At 41.6% G+C, this 22,171-nt stretch overlaps 1 protein-coding gene across 2 annotated transcripts in view; it reads left to right on the top strand.

The window, feature by feature from the left end:
• The window catches only part of MYO3A (myosin IIIA), a 133,387-nt gene that overhangs the window by 60,969 nt on the left and 50,247 nt on the right, over nucleotides 1-22,171 (top strand). For both annotated transcript variants that reach the window (XM_084860485.1, XM_084860484.1), the window contains exons 9-17: nucleotides 3,864-3,963; nucleotides 7,491-7,607; nucleotides 11,513-11,617; nucleotides 11,710-11,793; nucleotides 12,648-12,850; nucleotides 14,406-14,504; nucleotides 14,832-14,946; nucleotides 19,095-19,221; nucleotides 20,796-21,006. In XM_084860485.1, the coding sequence (XP_084716611.1) occupies nucleotides 3,864-3,963; nucleotides 7,491-7,607; nucleotides 11,513-11,617; nucleotides 11,710-11,793; nucleotides 12,648-12,850; nucleotides 14,406-14,504; nucleotides 14,832-14,946; nucleotides 19,095-19,221; nucleotides 20,796-21,006 (1,161 nt within the window). The remainder of the gene's footprint in view (nucleotides 1-3,863; nucleotides 3,964-7,490; nucleotides 7,608-11,512; nucleotides 11,618-11,709; nucleotides 11,794-12,647; nucleotides 12,851-14,405; nucleotides 14,505-14,831; nucleotides 14,947-19,094; nucleotides 19,222-20,795; nucleotides 21,007-22,171) is intronic.

Genomic DNA, 22,171 nt, shown 5'->3' on the forward strand with positions numbered 1-22,171 from the left:
CAAGGGAAGGGACTCTGGATTCCTGGGTACCTAACCCAGGCAATCCTTTCGGGGTTCCAACCCCGGACATGGAAAGGGAATGATTCCTGGAATGAACCCATCATGCAATCAAGGGATAACTTTTTGAAGGGCCTAAACAAACCACACCCATAGAGAGTCCAACTTTGAATCTTTTGTTGATAACTCCAGGTTACATGGTCAAGGCCTATCAAGAGCAAAGGAAGGGTAAACCCAGACACACAGGGAGTTCCGTGCCACCACTTTCACATTGGTAACTCCACACTGCATGCGTCCAGACAGAGGAAAGTCCAAAACTCGTCAATCAAACCCAGCCTGCCAGTACGCTTAGCTGTCAACAGAAACATCCATGGACACATATCAAGGAATGAAACTGACATTCTAGAAGGAAAATCCATGTGGGGAAAAATGCAGGTGGAGAAACAGACAATTATCTTGGTGTCTTGACTTATTTCATCTTTCCCCAATTTCAGCAGCTGCTAAACCTTGTAGACTGAATAGGAGACCGCACTGGCAATCATTCTAGCAACACATTTTTCTATATTTGGCAATGGGGTAAAAATAGTTTGTGATATGTAATGGTTAACATCAGGAATAGGGAATGACAAGCTGAGGGCTACGTCATTCCCTTGGGTGAGAGGGGGAAAATAGCAAGGCAGTTCCTGCATCTGTCATTCACAGCGTACCTGCAGAGACTTGGTCAAAGTCACTCTGTCAAGAGGACAGGTAGGCAGGAGGATGACCTTTCATGTCCAGCCTTGCCAAGCAAATTGCTTCAAAATTACAGATTTATTTAAAAGCCAGGCATAATTTGCCCTTATTGAAATGCCTGCAGCCTGATCCAAATACTTCACTTTGCCAAGCAATGCTTAGGACATGGAGCACTTCCAAACATGCTCTTATAGTGTCACAGACCATGACCTTACATTAGAATTGCAGGGTGTTATCAAATGACATTTTACACCTGAGGCTTAAATCACCTTTGAGCTTTTCTCATGCTGTCTGTGAGAATATGCATCAGACCTTGTTCCTGTGAAACTTGAGGGCAGATGAGTGAGCAAGCCTGACCTGGAAGCTCCTGTAGAGATCAGGCATTATCACCAGACACATCCTTGTCCTATTGGTATAACAAAAGTTCTTCAGATGGTATGCAGTTCCCTCCTTTGGCCTTGCTGTCTCGTGTCAGAACACAGGTTGAATCCCTGTCTAACATTCCTCAGGTCACTAGTTCAAGATCCATTGTGGGCTTGAGTCCTGGCATAAGAATATAAGAAGAGCTGTGCAGGATTAGACCAAAGGCCTATCTAATCCAGCATTCTGTCCCCACAGTGGCCAGCTAGATACCTATGGGAAGCCTAAAGCAGAGCATGAGTGCAATAGCACCTTTCTGTTCATGTTCTTTAGCAACTGGTATGGAGGCAAATTGCCTCTGATACTAGAGATAAAATAGAGCCGTCATGACTAGTAGTCATTGTTAGCCTTATCGTCCATGAATTTGTCTGATCCTCTTTTAAAGCTATCCAAGTTGTGGCCATCACTACATATTGTGGTAATGAAGTCCATAGTTTAGCTATGTACTGTGTGAAGAAGTCCTTTCTATATGACTTGAATCTCCCACCATTCAGCTTTGTTGGATGACCCCATATTCTAGTATTATGAAGTTTTTCTTCCTATCCTTTTTCTCCACACCATGCATAATTTTGTATACTCAGTCATGTCTCCCCCTTACCCTCCTGTTTTCTAAGCTAAAGAGTGCCAAATGTTGTAATATTTTCTCATTTCATCCCCTTGAGCCTTTCAGTTGCTGAACTTGCTGTTTTCTTCACCTTTTCCAGCTCTACCATTTTCTATGGTGTAGTGACCAGAACTGTACACAATATTACAAGTGTGGTTACATTGTCAATTTGTATAAAGGCATTAAGATCGTGGCAGATTTCTTTATGATTCCTTTCCCAGTGATCCCCAAAATGGAATTTTCCTTTTTCATAGCAGCTGAACAATGATAAGCTCAGACTCCATCAGTGTATGCATGAAGTTAAGACGATTTGCTCCAGGGTGCATCCCTTTATACTTGCTTACACTGAACTGAATTTGCCATTTTAATGGCCATTCCTCTGGTTTGGAGAGATTCTTTTGGAGCTCTTCACTGGCCTTTTTTGTTTTACCCACACTAAATAATTTGATGTCATCAGAAAACTTGGCCACCTCACTGCCCACCTGTAACTCACACCAGTTTGTGATCAATATTTAGACAAGAAAGCAGAAGGGAAGTGTTTGTAATTAGGATGTGCATGCTGAACAATGTACATTTATATGCAAACCAATTGAACATGTGAAAACCACCCACTGACACACTGATGCAAATGTTTAGAATACAATTGTTGAGATCCATTTCATTCTAACAGGACATTTCTTATGTAGCACTCTGAAAAGCAGATTACCTTGATTATGCAAAATGCAGAATTTTGATCTAGGAAAGATACCACTAATATTGCCTTTCCATTTTCAGTGTGAAAATTGCATATTTACTGTTGTTAACCAAGCAACCCTATGGTCCCTGGAAGAACGTTCCAGGGGCCATAGGATATGGTTGATTCCTCCCCACTCTCAGTGCCATAAACACTGCTAGGACCTCAAGAGAGGGAATCTGAGATTGGATCATTCCCTCTTCCTCCATGCAGCCACTGCAGAAAGTACTGTGGTGGCTGCTCTTCCAAGGCCACAACATCAGACGAGCTCAGGAAGAGGGAAAAGGGAGCAGGATGTTGGGCAGGGAGGGAGGATGAGTGGCTGAGTTCCTCAGAATCCTAAAGCCTCTGTGTCACCCATCCAGCCCATAGCAAGGTAGGTCAGCTAGAGAAGCCAGGAGGAATGGAGGGAGGTGTTATCACCTCCATCTTCCTCCCTCCCTGCTTGGTTCCTGCCAACAGGGTACAGGATAAACAGAGGGCTCCAATCTTGGAGCCCTCTGCCTATCAAGTGGTAATCCCTTGGGACTGCACTCTTAAGTGATCTAACCAGGCATCAGATTTCAGTATATTATTGCTGGATCTTTGAAGGAAGAAAGCACTGATTGAATACACAAGGTGTTGTGCAGTTAAACCAATTGGGCATGCAGTGGCCAGCGCTGATTCACATCTGCTTTATTCTGCTTAGAAAGATGTCTGCACTTTTGAATGGGGGATGTGATGCACCATTGTGGATAATAATGTGAATGGAACTTGCAACGATGATTTGAATCTCCATTGCTAACATTGCTTTTTATCAGCTTCTGCAGGAAAGTGTCCTAGTTAGCTACAGTGGGAAACAGTATACTAGACTAGATAGGCCTGTGGTCTGATCCAGTAGGATCAGACCACAGTAGTAGTGCATAAGTTGTTATGCATGGAACATACAGTGTGAACATGCTGGAAGGTGGGAATTTTGCAGAAAGAGGGACAGGTTTTGACATCCTTAGGGCGCAATCCTATGCATGTTTAGACAGAGAAAAGGCCTACAACTCCCGGTATGCTGGGGCATGCTGGGAGTTGTAGGCCTTTTCTCTGTCTAAACATGCATAGGATTGCACCCTTAATGTTGGATCTACGATCTGGATTCAAATCCCAAACCTATGCTGTATGGCTGCCATAGTGCATTGCTGCATGGCTCCAGAGTGGTAAAAGTAGCTGTACATCCACATGTAAGTGATACCTTAATAAGGAATTAGGGATTCCAAAGACCTTGTTTCTTAAAGAGAGCATCCCTTTTGTTTATTAATTTCTAATTCAATGAAATCACAGTTGTTCTCTTTATTTTTCTTTCTTTCCATGCACTTATATTCTCCAAATTTTCATTTTCTTGAACAGATTTGAGCGTATTCATACTAAGAAAGGGAATTACAGTAGGTCTCCAGTTGCAAACCAGGAGGATGTAGATGATCTGGCAACCTTGGAAGTACTAGATGAGGTAAGACCTTTTAATCTGGCTAGACATTCATGTCCAGGGGAGATTAAATGTCCAGGTCCCTCCAGGGGTCAGTAATGACCCGGTGCTGGCACAGGAGGAACCTTTCCTTTCCTACTAATACATGGAGAGGGGAGTAGGATCATGCCTCCTGGCCTGGCCCGTTGACAACACTGCCCCTCTCACTTACCTAGCTCTGTTTTGCAATTGGTGAAGGTCTAAAAGGGGAGCCAGCTGTACTCTTATTGCCTCCTCCACACTTTTGGGAGCCCCAAGCGTGTGGAGGAATCTATGCTCCACGTTCAGGCTTCTTCTGAATGTGCAAGGATCAGAGGAGTGGAACCAAGCAGACACATTAGCTTTCACATTGTTAATGCATGAATAGGGCTATTGTGTCTTTAGGCCAGTCTCGTATACCATCTACCAAGCTCTGGACAAAACCTCTTCCTGCTTACATAGGAATATAGGAAGCTGCATTAAGTCCCATTGATTTCAGTGGGCCTACTCTAATTTGAGTCCCACTGATTTCAGTGGGTGCACTCTAAGTATGACTAAGTCCCAATCCAATCCATTGTCAACCCTGACTGGCAGCAGCTCTCAGGGATTTTCAGACTTGGTTCTAGCTGGAATTGCCAGGGATTGAACCTGGGATCTTTTGCATATGCTCTACCACTGAGCTACAGCCCTTCCCCATGGATTGGCATTAGGGATGTATGAGAATTTTTTTGATGTTTGCAAATCATGCAAACATGTCCCATTTGCAAACACAACAGAAATGCTCACCAATTCCCAAACTTGCATTTGCGCTCAAAAGAATGCGTACTTTCACACTTTATGGGGAGAAAGTGTGCATTTTCAGTGTGCTTTTTAAAAAATGCACATTTTCCCCATTTGAAATGTGCACTTTTCCATGTTTGAATGAAATGAAAAAGAGCACAAATGAACATTGTGAACCAAGCTTCAAGTTGGTGTCAGAGAATCTGGATAAACATACTAATCAGTTGTTCTCCCATCCCTAGTTGGGATCAACTTATGGCATCAGCTGAAGACATTTTATTAACCCTGCTTTTAATGGTTAATTTTATTTCTGCTCTTTCTTGGTGTCTTGCTGTTTTATTTGCTAATGTTACTGTTGTGTGCTTTTTTAATTGGAATCTGATTCTAATTTGCTGTTTTTAAATTGCTCTCTTGCATTCTTTTGTTAGCAGCCTTGAAAGCTTTCACTAAAAGATGGACTAGAAATCATTGGAATAAAATTTAAATAAATAAACATGGGTTCACACATCTTATATAAAGCTTAGCTGTCATCTGTCATGGATGTAGGGGTATTTTGGCGGTTTGTCATGGATTTATAGTGTGTGATATACTTTTGAAACAACTGTGCCAGCATCAACCAATTAATGGCACAGGAGCTAACCTAATAGATACGGTTAATCTAAGGTGTTTGGATGAGGGCCTAATATATATTTACACTATGATAAGCCATATGTTAAGAGTAGTTTGCCAGAGGGTAAAAGGGATTGAATGTAATGCTGAGTGTAGTCAACAAGAGACAGAAGTCACAGAATCCTCTTGTCCTTCCCAGTTTTATTTAACTTTTGCAAGGCTGATATAAAAATGAGGATGGGGATGAGATTAAAAGTAAAGTTATGGATGTCTGCACTTCAATTGACAGGAGCTTGTATATCCATTTTAAAGTCTATTTAACTATGGCCTTGTGTGTCAGGATCTCCTACATACTCAAGTGGCTCACTTCTTAATCTGTCACTTCTTTCTTGGGGCAAATGAGAGTGGTTATGGAAAGGCAACTAAGGAAAATATGGGAATATCTATGTTTGTATTAGTACATATGGGATGGCCCATTGCTCAGTGGTAATGCTTTGCATGTGAGAGGTCCCAGATTCAGTCCCTGGTGTCTTGACTTAAATGGATCTCAGGTGGCTGGGTAGGAAAGGCCTGAGGTCTTGGAAAACCACTGCCAGTCAGAGTAGGCAATATTGGGGATAGATAGACCAATCTGACTCAGTTGCGAGGAGTGGTAGAGCACACAGTTTACATGCAGAAGGTTCAGTCTTTGGCATCTCCATGTAGGGCTGGGAAAGACACCTGACTAGAACTCTGGATTGCACACTACTGAGCTGGTTGGACCAATGATGTGACTCAGGGCCAAAACAGACATTACTTTTAAGTAATGTGGCTGTCAGCTATCAGTTTGCTTTATGGATTATTCTTTTGCAGTTGAAATTGCAGGTGCAGGGGGGACAGATCTGGATCAGGCCCACAGAGGAGAGAATGGGTTAAAGGCCCCCCGTACCCCCACACTAGGGTCCTGATCTGGATTAGACCCCCTGCACCTACTCTATAATAAAAATGAAAAACATGTAGCTGTCAATTCCAGCGCTCCCTCCCCCTCTGACAAAGGGTGAGTTCCCATGGGAAGGGAGGGATGATGGTCTCTGAACCTGGACTTCCTGTTTGATAAGCCCCTGGGGAGATTCATCCCTGACTTCTGGATAGTCTTGGGGAATTTCCTCCCCCACTCCCTGTCTTGACTGGGCTTCTTCTAGCTCTGCCTCCAAATCTGAATCAGAGTCAGAAACCAAACCAGGGAGCTTGGGCCCAATCCTGACAGTATACATAGGATTGCACCCTAAATGTTGAGACACAGATCTGAAGATAGGGGATCATATAAGCCCTATCCAGGTATTCGCCCGCAACATGAGTAGGACTAAAGTGAGGGTGGGATGTGTCCAAGCATGCACCCCCAAGCGACACTATAGAACTTTGCATGTTCAGGGCGAAGATCTAAAAAGGGGCTTTTAAATGCATTAGGTTCAACATGCTGACAAAGCTCCCACAACTCGAAATCCTAATAACACAGGACTTGCAAGCCCCTTTTCAAATCTGTGCTGAATGTGCGAAGGTCTGTGATATAGTCAGCGGTGTGTGGATACTTGGAGGTGGGATGTGCATTCTCACACACATCCCATGCCCAATTTAGCCGCATTCATGTTGGTAGACCAATACCCACATAGGGCTATAGTGTAGAGAGAATACAAAATTATGAATTTTGGCAACATGGGTGATGTTTCTGATGTCTGTGTATAATCAAGATGCCTGAGAATCCTGAGAGACTGGGTTTCCACAACACTTGTGGTTGAACCGTGGGTTGTTTGTTGAACCATGGGTTAGCGTGTTGTCTGAACCCAGGACATTTTCCACAGGCTGGCTTGTTAACTGTGCAATATGACTTCTTTTTCTCGAACAAGCCACTTTGAGAACCCAGGATTTGTTGTTGGGTTTTTCAGGGTGGTTAACAAGCCACTCTACGTGGTTAACAAGCCACCCTGTGGAAAATGTCCTGGGTTCAGACAACACGCTAACCCATGGTTCAACAAACAACCCACACTCAACCACTGAGTGTGGATTAGAGTCTTGTGTGAACAGCCCCTTAATCTTTGTTCAAAGGATGTATCATAAAAAAGCAGACATAAATAGATGCTTCCTTTTTCTTTCTTTCTTTTAAACAGAATACAGTAACGGAGCAACTGCAAAAGAGCTATGCAAGGGATCAGATCTACACCTATGTGGGAGACATTCTCATTGCAGTAAACCCTTTTCGGAACTTAGACCTTTATGCTACACAGGTGTGAAAAGAGCATCTTCTATTTGGCATGAAATTTTGAAAGGTTGTTGCTGTTCAGTCGTTAAGTCGTGTCCAACTCTTTGTGACCCCATGGACCATAGCACGCCAGGCCTTCCTGTCCTCTGCTCTCTCCAGGAGTGTGCTCAAGTTCATATTCATTGCATCAGTGATGCTATCTAGCCATCTCATCCTCTGCCGTCCCCTTCTCCTTTTGCCTTCAATCTTTCCCAGCATCAGGGTCTTTTCCAGGGAGTTTTCTCTTCGCATTAGGTGGCCAAAATATTTGAGCTTCAGCTTCAGTATCTGTCCTTCCAATGAGCAGTCAGGGTTGATTTCCTTTAGGATGGACTGATTTGACCTCCTTGCAGTCCAGGGGACTCGTAAGAGTCTTCTCCAGCACCACAGTTCGAAAACATCAATTCTTCAGCGCTCAGCCTTCCTTATAGTCCAGCTCTCACAGCCATACATTACTACTGGGAAAACCATAGCTTTGATTATACAGACCTTTGTCGGCAAGGTGATGTCTCTGCTTCTTACTATGCTGTCTAGGTTTGCCATAGCTTTCCTCCCAAGGAGCAAGTGTCTTTTAATTTCATGGCTACAGTCACCATCTGTGGTGATCTTGGAGCCCAAGAAAATAAAATCTGTCACTGCTTCCATTTCTTCCCCTTCTATATGCCAGGAAGTCATGGGGCCAGATGCCATGATATTAGTTTTTTTAATGTTGAGTTTCAAACAGCTTTTGCACTCTCCAAGAGGCTCTTTAGATCCTCTTCGCTTTCTGCCATTAAGGTGGTCTCGTCTGCATATCTGAAGTTGTTGATAATTCTCCCGGCAATCTTAATTCCGACCTATGATTCATCGAACCTGGCATTTCTCATGATGTACTCTGCATATAAGTTAAAATAAGCAGGGTGACAATATACAGCCTTATCGTACTCTTTTCCCAATTTTGAACCAATCAGTTGTTCCATGTCTGGTTCTTACTGTTGCTTCTTGACCCTCGTACAGGTTTCTCAGGGGACAGGTAAGGTGGTCTGGTACTCCCATCTCTTTCAGAATTTGCCACAGTTTGTTGTGATCCACACAATCAAAGGCTTTAGCATAGTCAATGAAGCAGAAATAGACATTTTTCTGGAATTCTCTTGCTTTCTCCATGATCCAGCGAATGTTGGCGATTTGATCTCTAGTTCCTCTGCCTCTTCGAAACCCAGCTTGTACTTCCGGTAGTTCTCGGTTCACATACTGTTGAAGCCTAGCTTGTAGGATTTGAGCATCACCTTGCTGGCATGTGAAATGAGCGCAATTGTATGGTAATTTGAACACTCTTTGGCGTTGCTCTTCTTTGGAATTGGAATGTAAACTGACTTTTTCCAGTCTTGTGGCCACTGTTGAGTGTTCCAAATTTGTTGGCATATCGAGTGCAGCACTTTTTCAGCATCATCTTTTAGGATTTTAAATAGCTCAGCTGTAATACTGTCATCTCCACTAGCTTTGTTGTTAGTAATGCTTCCTAAGGCCCACTTGACTTCACTCTCTACAATGTCTGGCTGAATTCAGTGACTGCACTATCATGGCTATCAGGGACATTAAGATCTTTCCTGTATAGTTCTTCTGTGTATTTTTTTCCACCTCTTCTTAATCTCATCTGCTTCTGTTAGGTCCCTGCCTTCTTTGTCCTTTATCATGCTCGTCTTTGCACAAAGTGTTCCCTTGATATCTCCGATTTTCTGGAAAAGATCTCTAGTCTTTCCCATTCTATTGTTTTCCTTGATTTCTTTGCATTGTTCATTTAAGAAGGCCTTCTTGTCTCTCCTTGGTATTCTCTGAAACTCTGCATTCAGTTGGATATATCTTCCCCTTTCTCCCTTGCTTTTCGCTTCCCTTCTTTCCTCAGCTACTTGTAAAGTCTCCTCAGACAGCCACTTGGCTTTCTTGCATTTCTTTTTCTTTGGGATGGATTTCGTTGCTGCCTCCTGAACGATGTTACAGACCTCCATCCATAGTTCCTCAGGCACTCTGTCTATCAGGTCTAATCCCTTAAATCTATTCATCACCTCCACTGTATATTCATAAGGGATATGATTTAGGTCATACCTGAATGGTTTAGTGGTTTTCCCTACGTTCTTCAATTTAAGCTGAAATTTTGCAACAAGAAGCTCATGATCTGAGCCACAGTCAGCTCCAGGTCTTGTTTTTACTGACTGTATAGAGCTTCTCAATCTTTGGCTGCAAAGGACATAATCAATCTGATTTCGATATTGACCATCTAGTGATGTCCACATGTAGAGTCGCCTCTTGTGCTGTTGGAAAAGAGTGTTTGCTATGATCAGCATGTCCTCTTGGCAGAACTCTATTAGCCTTTGTCCTGCTTCATTTTGTACACCAAGGCCATGCTTGCCTGTTATCCTGGTGATTTTTTGACTTCCTACTTTAGCATTCCAATCCCCTATGATGAAGAGGACATCTTTTTGTGGTGTTAGTTCTAGAAGGTGTTGTAGGTCTTCATGGAACTGATCCACCTCAGCTTCTTCGGCCACAGTGGTTGGGGCATAGACTTGAATTACTGTGATGTTGAATGGTTTGCCTTGGATTCGTACTGAGATCATTCTATCATTTTTGAGACTGTACCCCAGTACTGCTTTTCCCACCCTTTTATTGACTACGAGTGCCACTCCACTTCTTCTAAGGGATCCTTGCCCACAGTAGTAGATATAATGGTCACCTGAATTAAATTCACCCATGCTTGTCCATTTTAGTTCGCTGATTCCCAAGATGTCGATGTTCAATCTTGCCATCTCCTGTTTGACCACCTCCAGCTTACCTTGATTCACTGATCTGACATTCCAGGTTCCTAAACAATATTGTTCTTTACAGCATCGGATTTTCTTTTCACCACCAGACACATCCACAGCTGAGTGTCCTTTTGGCTTTGGCCCAGCAGCTTCATTCTTTCTGGTGCTACTTGGAAATTCCCTCTGCTCTTCCCCAGTAGTATATTGGACACCTTCCGACCTGAGGGGCTCATCTTCTGGCATCATCTCTTTTAGCCTTGTGATACGTTCCATGGGGTTTTCTTGGCAAGAATACTGGAGTGGGTTGTCATTTCCTTCTCCAGTGGACTACATTTTGTCAGAACTCTCCGCCATGACCTGTCCATCTTGGGTGGCCCTGCACGGCATAGTTTATGGCTTCACTGAGTTACTCAAGCCCCTTCACCACAACAAGACAGTGATCCATGAAGGGGTTTTGTATTGAGTACTGAGGCATTTGAGCGGGAAGCTTTCTTTCCTCACTGGATGCTAAAGAGGTCAAGAAAGCATTGTCCAGGGGGAATAAACTAGCAGAGCCTGTAATAAAAAGCCTTTGCAAAAGCTACAGGCTGTTTGGGTTGGGAAACTTCCCAGAACTTGGTCAGGCAAGCTCAGGACTGTACAACATTTTCCCCAGGGTTGGGAACATCGCTGGGCTTGCCCATGTGTCCCTCGAGCCTTAACAATCCTCCGTGGGGCTGTTTGCTTAGTTCTGTCTGAGCAGTGACTGATGTTCTGGACATGAATTAAAAATAGACCTCAGTTCATAAGTTGTGTGTGTGCAAATCTCATTACCCATTTTGAAATGTTGAACAATTTAAGAGAAAAATAATGTTTGGTTCATACTGCATCCAAGCATTATGAGCTAGGCCCGTAACCATGCCAGCTGGGGGATGATGGGAGTAGACATCCAACACATCTGGAGGGCACCAGGTTGTGGAAAGCTGGGCTAGGCAAATTAGTATTCTGAACCAGGTAATTATAAGCTTTGGTGACACCACTACACATAACTAGTCAATCTCAGGAGACCAGAAATGCAAGAGGTTAACATAAGCTAATGAAATAAATAATATTTCTCTGCTCTTACCGTCAGCATTCCAAACTGTATATTGGGGCCAAACGGACTGCCAATCCCCCTCACATTTTTGCCGTGGCTGATATTGCTTACCAGTCTATGGTTGCATACAATTCGGACCAGGTAATGATAATGGTCTGCAAGCCCAAATTTGATGCTCCCCTTGGTTGTGTAGAAAGTTGGTTATACAAGTGGTCTTTGGCTCTTGTCTACAGTGTATTGTCATTTCTGGAGAAAGTGGAGCAGGGAAGACCCAGAGCGCCCATCTTCTGGTTCAACAACTGACTGTCCTTGGAAGGGTAAGACAGCTTCTAAGTCTATTTTTTATATTTTTGCTTCCAGACATCCCCAAAGGTTCATGTGCCATGCCATCCCCACAGATACCTTGGTAATAAAGCCCTGCCATGCCACTTTGGAACAGGGAAGAAAGCCATTCAGTTTACATTTTAATGCAAACTTACCTAATTTCGTACTTCTGAACCAATGCGTCAACTGAAACTCCGTTATCCTTCAAAATTCGCACTTGCTTGAATTTTGCAATGCAGTTCTCCAATCAAGAAGTGCTTACAAACATGTGACTATTAAGGGAAGGTGCACACAAAATTGCATTTCTTAGTGAAAATAACTTTTAAATAGCATTATATTTGGAAATGTGTATATTAGGGAAAAATTGTATACAAAAATGCATGCATTTGGAGAAATGCACACAAAAATGTGTACACATTTTCATGCAAACTTAAAAAAAACAACTCTCAACGTTCAGGACAAAAATAGCAAACATTCTCAAAGTTCAGGATGAACCAAACTTAAGGTTGGGAAAATGATCAATTGAGAGAAATCAAAATTGACAGATTTGTCCTTCCCTACTGCCACATAATTCTTTTGAATTCTTAGACATGAGTCCCCCAACCCATCTGGGTTGCCCCAGATGGAGAAGGGGTTCAAATAAATGTGTTCCCCTCTTTAGGAAACTAACATGTGAACTTGAGCTTATTTTCTGCTAGTTGTTGATGCTGGGTATAAGGAGAGTCACAAAACAAGGAGGGTTACAACAAAAGTATCTCCTATTGAGGGGCAGGGGAGAATACTTGTTCATGGGTATAATGAGAAATTCCATTTTTAAGAGGTTCTCTATTTTTTAACATACATCTAGGCTAATAATAGGACTCTTCAAGAAAAGATTCTCCAAGTCAACAATCTGCTGGAGGCTTTTGGAAATGCGGGCACTATTATTAATGATAATTCCAGCAGATTTGGGAAATATCTAGAAATGAAATTCACTTCCAGTGGAACTGTTGTAAGTGCTCAGATTTCAGAATATCTCCTGGAAAAATCTAGAGTCATACATCAAGCCATGTAAGTAAAAGGGGAACAAAGGGGACACTTGCAAAGAACAGAGTGAGAGAGTTTTAAATTAGGGTTTGGTTCAGACAAACACTGAGGGTACATTAGTGTACTATGTACATGTAGGCACAAGCTACATGTGATCAGCTGCTGGGATTGGCTGTAGTATTTGCATAAGATCTCTGAAATTTCATTGTGCATACAACTGAACTGTGTAGTCATTTCCTAGATCTTATGGTAATAACCATACAATGTGGACTACACATACATTATGTGCAGGGCTGCCCTTAGGGGTGGGTGAGCTGCGCGGTCACCAGGGGGATGCGAGGCTGAGCTCAGTGGCTGTGTTTTTTGTCTGCAGTGAGCTAGGGTGGCAAAAAGCAAGCATCTGTAACCTTTCTTTCAAGGTTCTACAGGCTGTTTGGTGCTAGCTACAGAAATGATCTTCCTTCAATGAGCTTTAAAGTATGTTCCGTTTTCAGTTTTCACTTTGCTGACATTTAGGTAGTGCTAGGCACGAGGTGAAAAACAGTGCAACACAGCTTTACTTTGAGGCAACATTACTGAGCACTTAACACTTCAAATACTGTAAGCCCTACAAGCACTATATAAATAATAATAAAATAAAGCCATAAGCTGTGAGAGGTCAGCTGGAAGCACATCTATCATTCTGCTTGATCCCAGAGCAAGGAGGAGCTGCAGACAATAATTCTCAGATGTAGTCCTTGCATACAATAAAGTCTCGCATGTAGCCCCCAGCTGTGTACACATGTACACTTATCACACTTACACCAGTCCCCATAACCCTCTGGGTAGATCTGCAAAGCTGACCATGGGGAGGGGGGGCACCAAAGGCACACCTTGCCCTGGCCACTATTTATTCTAGGGTCTACCCTGATTATATGTCTGTATATCCGACTCATTAATATATGTGGGGTAGGCATGAACGGTAGGCAGGCAAGCATGATATTGCATTCACCCCAAGTAAGCTGAACCACTCTGATGATTACTGTGTATTGCTAGTTGCAATTCTACTAAAGGGAATCACTACAATGTACAATAAGAATACTATATGGATGGTAAGAATTCATCTGAACTGGCCCACAGTTAGAAACTCAGCATGTCTGTAAGACATACAGAGGATTGTTTTCTTCTTTAAAAACACAATAATGATACTTGTATCTGTGTGTGTGTGTTTGTGTGAGAAAGAGAGAGAGAGAGAGAGAGAATGAATGCACACATGCACACCACGCACACGCATGCACGCACACTATACATTCATATCTCTGCTTTTTTCCTTTCACAACCTGCTTTCAGTGCTGGCCTATTGCTCTGTTTTGTTATCTTGCACACTGACCACATCCCTGGCATCCCTTCCTAAACACTTACAGGCTGATGGAGCAAGGCTTAGGACTGGCTATAAGATTACCTAAAGTGAAAATATGAGTGCTTTTGCCATGCATTTTGTAATAGTAGACAACCAGATGTTAGATGTTCTTGGCTCACTGTTGGTGTTATTTTAATACCTGCCATATTGTGGCTTGTTGCTCTGTTTTTTTAATTTCAGAGGGGAGAAGAATTTTCATATTTTCTATTACATCTATGCTGGTTTGGCAGAGAAGAAAAAACTAGGTCATTATAAATTGCCTGAAAATAAGTCTCCCAGGTAACAGTATTTTGCATCTGTATTGTATTTCTCTCTCCACCCCTTCCCGAAACCAGCCTTCCCCAACTTTGCTGACTGGGGATAATGGGAGTTGTAGTTCAACACATCTGGAGAGCACCAGGTTGGGAAAGGCTGCACTAAACTCTTGTTACCTAACCTGAGTTCTTCCAGGTAAATACATGAATTGGCTCTCACTATGTATTTATTTATGTATTACAGTTCTATAGAGTGAACCATTAAAAATGTAGGGTGAAGTGTTGCAATGATCTTCACGTGGATTTTTGCATTAAAACTCCCGTGCTCTTTCTCACTCCATTATTTCTTTAGGTATCTACAAAATGAACATCTCAGGACAGTACAAGATTTCATGAACAGCAATTTCTACAAATCCCAATTTGAATTAATTGAGCAGTGCTTCAAAGTGATTGGGTTCACAATGGAGGTGAGCACAATGAACATCTGTGCTGTTGTTGCTGCTTTTTAATAAAGCATTTTTGAGGTGTGTCATGTCAAAGCAAATGGTAGCAAAAGGGAATTTCCACAAACGTTGAACATGTGTGAATAATCCAATATGAGTTAAATAAAGGTTTGTTACTGGAAACTTAACTTGGTTTTTGTTTCTTACAATACCTGTTGTTATCTGAATAACCCATTTCATTTCTCTTTTAAGGTCTCTTTCATAATTGCAATAAATACAGAAGTAGCTTCCACAGGACATTTTTGTTTTGGACAGTTATCCCACAGAAGCATATGCATGAAAACCTTAAGTTAGAATACATCATCAATACAGTTTAGTTTAAACATGATCCCATGATTTGGATGTAGCTGGACTCATATCAAAGATGGTCCTCAAGCAAGTCGTCTGTATAGAACATTCCTGTGGAAAAAAACATGTTCAACAAAATAATTCTAATCCTGTGAATGCTAAGTTTTACCTTAGAACTGTGACGTAATTGTCACGCTCCTTTCATTCCGTCGTCCACCTGTTGATGGAATCAGATTTGTTTTGTTTGCAGTTTTGCACAAATGAGCTTTTGCGCAAATTCACACATGCAAAAATGTGCAAATCCTCCCCCCCCCCCCGCATGTGCATTTTCATGCTTTAGCCTATGGGGAAAATGCACATTTTGGCCATTTTTTTATTTTGTGTATTTTTCTATGATGAAATTTGTGCAAAATTTGGGAAAGCTAGAAAACTGGTCCACAAGTCCGTGGAATCTGCCCAACAGGGAGAAAGCTGGTCCGCTACGGAATCTGCAGGTCAGATTCATGAAAATCTGAACTCATTTGGTTCCATTGCGGATTTCTCTGACATCCCTACTCCACACTAGGAACCCACCTAATCTCAATGGGGAGATCATTCCACTTTGTGGGTGCCATAGCTGAGAAGATTTATAGATTTACAGAATGTTCTATTTGTTAGCTACCTCACTTCAAAAAGTAGATATGGTGGCCAAAGCAGGTGAAGTTAGATGTCATGTTTTTTTATCTTTCCACCTTTCTTTTCACCATGTATATAATCCTTTTAGGATGGTAGTCCTTCCAGAGACATAGAATTAGTTGGTGACTGCCTTTGTTTACTGGATTAGCTAGTGAAAAAGCTTATAACTTCTGTAATTTCAGCAAACTTTTCACCAGGCAAAATTGGTATCAAAAGCAATACCAGTCGAAAGCAATACCATGTCCCTGGGGGGGACATGGTAGCATCATCCATGGAAAAATGAAGTGTGCAGAAATGTCTCCTTCAGACTTAAATTTCCTTCAAATTCTGCTATGTTTAGAAAGGATCCAGGGCACATCTTATTGCAATATGGTCAAAATAATCATTGAGCATTCAGAAAAGCACTCTCTTTTAATAGAGAAGCAGCATGTTCCTATTTACACACGCTCACAGCCCATATAATACTTTGTACCTTAAAAATCAAACTAAAGGTTACATGACAAAACAATTTTTTAAAAAATATAATGGAAAAGGGCTGCCAGGAAGAAACCGTAATCATGCCGTACAAGACAGGTCAAGCCATATTTAACACTTACAGGGCAAAGACACAAAGATGTCACATAATGTGTTATAATGACAGAAACCAGCATGATCATTTCAGTCATCCCCAGAATAATTTTAGAAATAGACATAGTGGGCAATTTTCTAAAAAAAAAAACACAGAAGCAAAGTATATTACAGGTTTTGGCCAGGAAACAAAGAGCACATTTATGCTAGTTCAAGGTCTTGCACTTTTCTTCTTTGAACAACCAAAGGCCCATTGCCACCATAATAAACAACTCTTGCAGCTTATTTATTTATTTGATTTATACCTCGCCTCTCCATACCAAAAAAGGTGCTCTCAAAGCAGCTCAAGTTTCCCTCTCCTTCAGAAGTCCTTTGTCCTGTGGCATGTTCAAGAAACAGATGTCCAAAGGGCACAAGAAACGTCCAATATTTTTTTGTGTGCAAAAACTTTACAAATAGTTTTCAAATAGAAAACAATAAACATTAAAAAAAAACACTCACAGAAGATCCCTCATCTAGTTTGTGGCAAACCATCTTTTGGCATTTTGTCTGAATGCAGAAAACTATGGTTTTTGCAGACCTTAGCTTGCCTTCAGACCAGGATCCCAAACCAGAGTTTGATTCTAGTTTCGGATCCTGTTTTGAAGGCAAACTATGGTTTGTGCAAATCATAGTTTGCTGCATTAAGATGCAACATCAAACTAAATACGGAAGCATCTAATCACTTCCCTGGTGCACAAAACAAGGGCCAAGGGGAGGAGAGAGCATGCAAGCCACTGCTTCTTTTTCCTAATTTACAAACTATGACTTATCATCATTTCTGTATTAAGTCAGTAATGGGTTCAGTTCCGAACATGTTGAAATAGGTTTGCATTTGTGTACGCTATTAAAAGCCATCCAAGATTTTAAGTCTTTCTGAAGTATGATGGTTTGTTGGCATTTTCTATCACATGGTACCAATACTGGTACTTTACAATACTTTAAAAACTATTAAAGACTTAGGATGAACTAAACCCATTCTGAATTAATATTAGCTAGGGTTAGCATAGTGTAGTGGCTCCTTTGTTGAGTTAGGATGCAGAACTCACAGGTTCAAATCCTTGTGTATGCATTTAAAAAAAACTTTTTATTTTATTTTTGTCTTTATAAATGAAATAAACAGTACCAACAACCTAATCAGTAGCTACAGTTTCCCAACAATACAATATTCTTAAGAGGACAGAGCAATAACCAAAAAGGAGGGGGGGAATTATTTAAAAGGATTAAATTTAAACTCCAATACACACAGGCTTCAAATCCCGTTCTACTTAAAAATTATACCTATAACATTGGTAATATTACAATTCAATACAGCATGATTAATCATATCATGTCATCAGTCCTATAGCAAGGAAGCAGGCCTACAATTCATCTCCATTAACCAAATCCTTGTGTATGCGTGAAGCTTCCCGGGTATTCTTGAGCACCTCACAATCTCTCAGCCTAGGGCATTTCTACACCAGCCTAAAATCCTGCATTTAAAACGGGACATTCTGCAGGAGACACCCTGGAGGGTCACGGCATCATGTAAAGAGCCCCCAAAGTTCCGTGACGGAGCAATCTCAATCACAGGATAAAAGCTCCGTATGAAGGAGCCCCTAATCTATCATGCAGAATTGTTATAAGGTTAAAACTCCACTCTGATCTCCTTGAGTAATGATGAGATACAAACAGCAATAAATTTAGACCATTTGCTCCTTTTGCTGATGTTAGTCACATCTTGAGTATATATGGTAGCTCCAGTTAAATAAGCCAGGATATTGTTTTAATTTATCCTTGATTTTTAGTCATGTCTTTTTTAGCCACCCTTAGCTTTCAGGATATGGAGGGAAAGAAACCAAAACAAACAAACAAAGACAAGTAGGAAGCCACTGTTACTAGTAGATCTTTTAGAAAAGTGATCCAAAGGATATAGTTCTGACTGCAGACACTTCTCCTGGTGCATCAGGCTTTCTGCCCTTCTTGATTTTATTTTATTTTTTCAGATATTTTAGTTGACTTTTATTTCAGTTGGGAGGCTGGCATGGTGCAAAGTTTTTAGTGTTCTTACACTTACATTGGTTTTATAGTGCATTTTATATTTATTATGGACTCCTTAGAGATTTTAGAATATTAAGCAGTATAAAAGTAGTATGTATGAATGTGTAAATAAATAAACTTCACCTGTTCATCTGAAAAATGAGAAAAAATAGTGCCCTACTGTACAAGGTGGCTGTTAGGCAATACACAATGAAGATTCTAAAGCACCTTCGACATTAGGAGGAGCTGAAACAGTTGGGTTGAATCTAGAGGTCATCCTGGGAGCCACCTAAATATGGCTAGTAGTAGGAGTAGCCCTGCACATTTAGCTATGCAACTATAAATTTGTAAGATTGCAACTGCACTGTAAAGTTACGGTTAAAACAAATTCAAGAGGATGCAATCACTGGCATTTCAGTATGCAAGGTGAGTGTTAAAATGAAGAATGGTAGTACTGTGGTTATAGCCCAATGTGCCAATTATAAGACGATAAACTGAAAAGTTTATGTGCGTCTGTCTTTCAGGAACTAGGGAGCATATACAGCATCCTTGCTGCCATTTTAAATGTTGGTAATATTGAATTCTCATCAGTGGTAACTGAGTACATGATTGACAAGAGCATAATTTCCAATCCAACGCCTCTTGAGAATTGTGAGCTTCTTTTCCTTTTTATAATAATTAAAAGACTTTTGTGATTCATGGTGCAATCCTAGACATGCCTACTTGGAAGTAAGCCCTGCTGAGTTCAGTGGGGCTTGCTCCCAGGAAAGGGTATATTGGATTACTGCTGAAATGAACTGTCAAGTTAATTATGAACCATGGAGTTATCTGCATAGCGCGGAAATTGTCTGTCATTTCCTGTAAAGCTCTTCATAACCTGGTTCCAGCCTTATCAACCTTCACATTTTAAAACAGCCTTCCCCAAGCTGCCATCCTCTAGATGTATTGGACTACAACTGCCATCATCCCCAGTCAGCATGCCCATTGGCCAAGTTAGGTTTTTGAAATCCTGGAGTGGAGGCTGGTCCTTTTCTCTTGTGATCCTCAATGTTGAAATTATTTCCTAAGCAAAGTCTTCCTACACCTCACACACCAGGTTTTAGAAGGGGGGGAAAAATCAAAGTCTCTAATGGCATGTACACTTGTAAGTCCCACAGAACTTGGTGGAGCTGACTTCTGAGTAAACATGCACAGAATCGCAGTGTCAAACCTTTTCTTCCCAGCATTTCATGGATGAAATTGTTTGCATAGTCCTGATCAATTCATTGGTATAGTAATGGTCACATTGAGTTGGATCTGGGCATAGTTATGCTTAGAGTAGTCCCACTGAAATAAATGAGACTTAAGTTATCATGACTAAATTAAGTTAATTACTTCAATGGATCTACTCTAAGTAAAGCTAAGTATAGATTTAACTCATTATTAACTCATTGAGAATTATTTTTATCTTTAGGGTCATTTTTAGATTATTGTAACATGTTCTATATGTGGCTGCCCTTGAAGAGTGTTGGGGAAAATTGCAGCCAGATTGCTTTCTGGTGTGAGTTTTATAGACCATATTACACCTGGTCTTTCAGCATGTCTCAGACGTATAGAACAGGTTCCATAGTGCCCCATCCATACCTTCTGAATTTCAAGCTGACAAGAAGGACTTGCAAGAAAACGTTGCGTTGTGGAGTGTTTCTGTCTAGGGTTCCAGTCAACCATATCTTCTTCCACGATATTCCATTACATTCCCCTCCCTTCATTTTCATTTGCACACATGGTCAGCACTCCATGTCCACTGAGCATTCTCAGTCCTCAGAGGGCTGTTTTTGGTTCCCCTCTCCCTTGAGGGGTTTTCTTAAAAAAAAATTGTACTTCTACATACCTTTGGGTTCCCTCCACCCTGCTGATACCTTCCTCTTGTGCGTGGATGATGCCAGTTTGGCTACATAATGATTGACACTCAGAGAATTGAGTTGGCTATTAGTATAAATGATAATTTTAGGAGAGCTCTGTTAATTAATAAGTTTTCTTTGTGTCTTCCATGGGCCAGTCTTACACTGTTTTCATTTAGAGAGCTTCCGCTTTGCCACAGTCTACTCTGAATCCATCCCCTGAAGTGTCTTTAAGCTACACTACTTCAGTATAGAGTAACTTTACAAAGCCTGTGCATACAATATTTCTGTCCTTGACAAATCTTTGCAAGGGACAGATATTAACACTGTTTCTTTGCTTGCCAGCTGCTTCCTTGCTTTGTATTCAGGCAGATGAGTTGCAAGAAGCACTAACCTCTCATTGCGTGGTGACCCGAGGGGAAACAATTATACGACCCAACACGATGGAAAAAGCTACGGATGTAAGAGATGCCATGGCCAAAGCATTGTATGGACGCCTCTTTAGTTGGATAGTCAACCGTATCAATGCACTGCTCAAGCCAGGTATATTTTTAAGGTAAGAAATTTGTTCTCATGGGAAACAGATGTGAAGTTTGCTGTGATGTGAAGTTTACTGCATCTGTCTGTCATGTCTGGGAACTCAATAACCAAGAAAGGAACTTTTCAGTGGAATGTGATAGAGATTTTATTAGATATTCCCAAACCCACCATTAAGATATTCTAATTGAAGCCCTCCCATAAGGTGCTAAAGCAAGCAGAATAGGATGAGACTGAATGATTCATTTGTTATTGTGCTTCTTGGTGCCTTAGTCCAGCAGTGCAAAGTCATCTGTTTAGACACATCTCTTGCCTCCTCTCTCCCTTAGGTTTAAATTTACAGTTTTAGCTGTACCCATCACCCTCTGCATCACCTCTTCTTCTGTGCATTCCAGTATGTGAACATTAAGAGTTGGTTTACACATTGCAAAAGAGCATGTGGTAGCCACCTGAAACAGCCTCGTGTGTATTAGCTTATACCCGCAGAAGGTAGAAAGGACAGCTCACCTATTTGCAGGTGTTCCTTGTGGCTGCTGGCAGGGGTGTGGAAATTTGCACTGTGATCAGAGTAGAAACATAGAATCATAGAATAGTAGGGTTGGAAGGGGCCTATAAGACCATCGAGTCCAACCCCCACTCAATGCAGGAATCCAACCCATATGGTGCGCTGTTCTACGTGTTGCAGCAGTTACGTGGAGCAGCCACCATGTGCAACCTGTCCCAAGCGGTCCCCATGCACCATGTAATCTGCATCCTGCCCTAAGAACACAGTATGCGTTGTTGCTGTCTTTGGTCTGGTTCAGACACTTACTTGGGTAATGACAATCTTCCTATGGTAGGGGAACAGGCATGAACATCCTCTCCACTCCACCATGCATATAATGATGTAATGTCATGCTGCCTGGAATGCTGCACATGTAATGTAATGCTGCCTTCTCCCATACGAGCCTGCCCGGGTTTTAGGATCTTCTGGGGAGGCCCTTCTCTTGGTACCAGCACCATCAGAGGCACATTTCATGGGGATGTGAGAGAGGGCCTTCTTGGTGGCTGCTGCCAGGCTCTGAGGGCAGCTAGGTTGCCCCCTCTCTGTTGTCCTTCCCCACTCATGTAGTCTGAGCCTCTCAGTTCTAAAATCTGTGTTTTTAATTTGAGGGTTGCTGTGAGTTTTGTTTTGTTGCTGCTTT

This window comes from Heloderma suspectum, chromosome 5 (genome assembly GCF_057233095.1).
Source record: "Heloderma suspectum isolate Gila_16-S chromosome 5, 16-S_ref, whole genome shotgun sequence".
Taxonomy (NCBI): domain Eukaryota; kingdom Metazoa; phylum Chordata; class Lepidosauria; order Squamata; family Helodermatidae; genus Heloderma; species Heloderma suspectum.